The sequence below is a fragment of the Geospiza fortis genome, unplaced genomic scaffold (genome assembly GCF_000277835.1).
Source record: "Geospiza fortis unplaced genomic scaffold, GeoFor_1.0 scaffold313, whole genome shotgun sequence".
Classification (NCBI taxonomy): Eukaryota; Metazoa; Chordata; class Aves; order Passeriformes; family Thraupidae; genus Geospiza; species Geospiza fortis.
Genome location: NW_005054582.1, coordinates 57,410 through 58,135, shown reverse-complemented (window position 1 = coordinate 58,135; position 726 = coordinate 57,410). Strand labels below are relative to the sequence as shown.

Here is a 726-nt window from a genome sequence, read left to right as displayed (position 1 = left end):
GCAGGAAAATTACTTAAACTGTAGAAAAACAAGGGCAAATAGAACAATGGTATTAATGTGTGTCTAGAATAACTCTCTAAGCTACAGAAAAGTTGATCTAGCAAGATATTAAGAATGTTAAAGTTTAATAATGGAGCTCTGTGCATTGTGTTTTAAGGCTCACAAGCAGGTATTGTATTGGAAATAAGCAAGCGTTGTTTAACCAAAGGTACATATTGTGTGCTTATAGTGGTTGGATAGAACTGCTGTCAATGTGCTTTTGCTTTGTGGGATTGGTCAAGAAACTTATAAAGTGAGTTGTAGCATTAAATTCTTAGTCTGCTGCCTGGGATGTGAGCTGCTGGCATCTTCCCATTGTCATAACCATGGAATGAGAGTGATGCTGGAAAATAAAACAGCTCAGGGCACGTTGCACAGCAGCCCCATGACATTTGTGGTCTGTGAATAGCCCCCTGCCGGCGATACCCACCTTGAGGTCGAAGTGAGCGATGAGCCGAGCGTGCAGGTACTGCACCCCGCTCAGGATCTGCCCCAGGAACTCGATGGCCTCCTCCTCCGACAGCATCTCCTTCTCAGCGATGAAGTCAAAGAGCTCCCCACCGCTGATCCTGCACGAGGCGGGGACAGCGGAGCTCGGCCACCTCCTACAGGCGGCACAAAAAGGTGGTCCCCCCCGCCGGGACCCCACTCACAGCTCCAGGACGAGCACCACCTCGGCCGTGCTGG

At 49.2% G+C, this 726-nt stretch overlaps 1 protein-coding gene across 1 annotated transcript in view; it reads right to left on the bottom strand.

The window, feature by feature from the left end:
- LOC102039381 (death-associated protein kinase 2-like) overlaps nt 1-726 on the bottom strand; it is a 3,794-nt gene that overhangs the window by 2,534 nt on the left and 534 nt on the right. Inside the window, 2 exon segments of the mRNA XM_031064327.1 lie at nt 470-608; nt 693-722. Coding sequence (XP_030920187.1) covers nt 470-608; nt 693-722 — 169 coding nt within the window.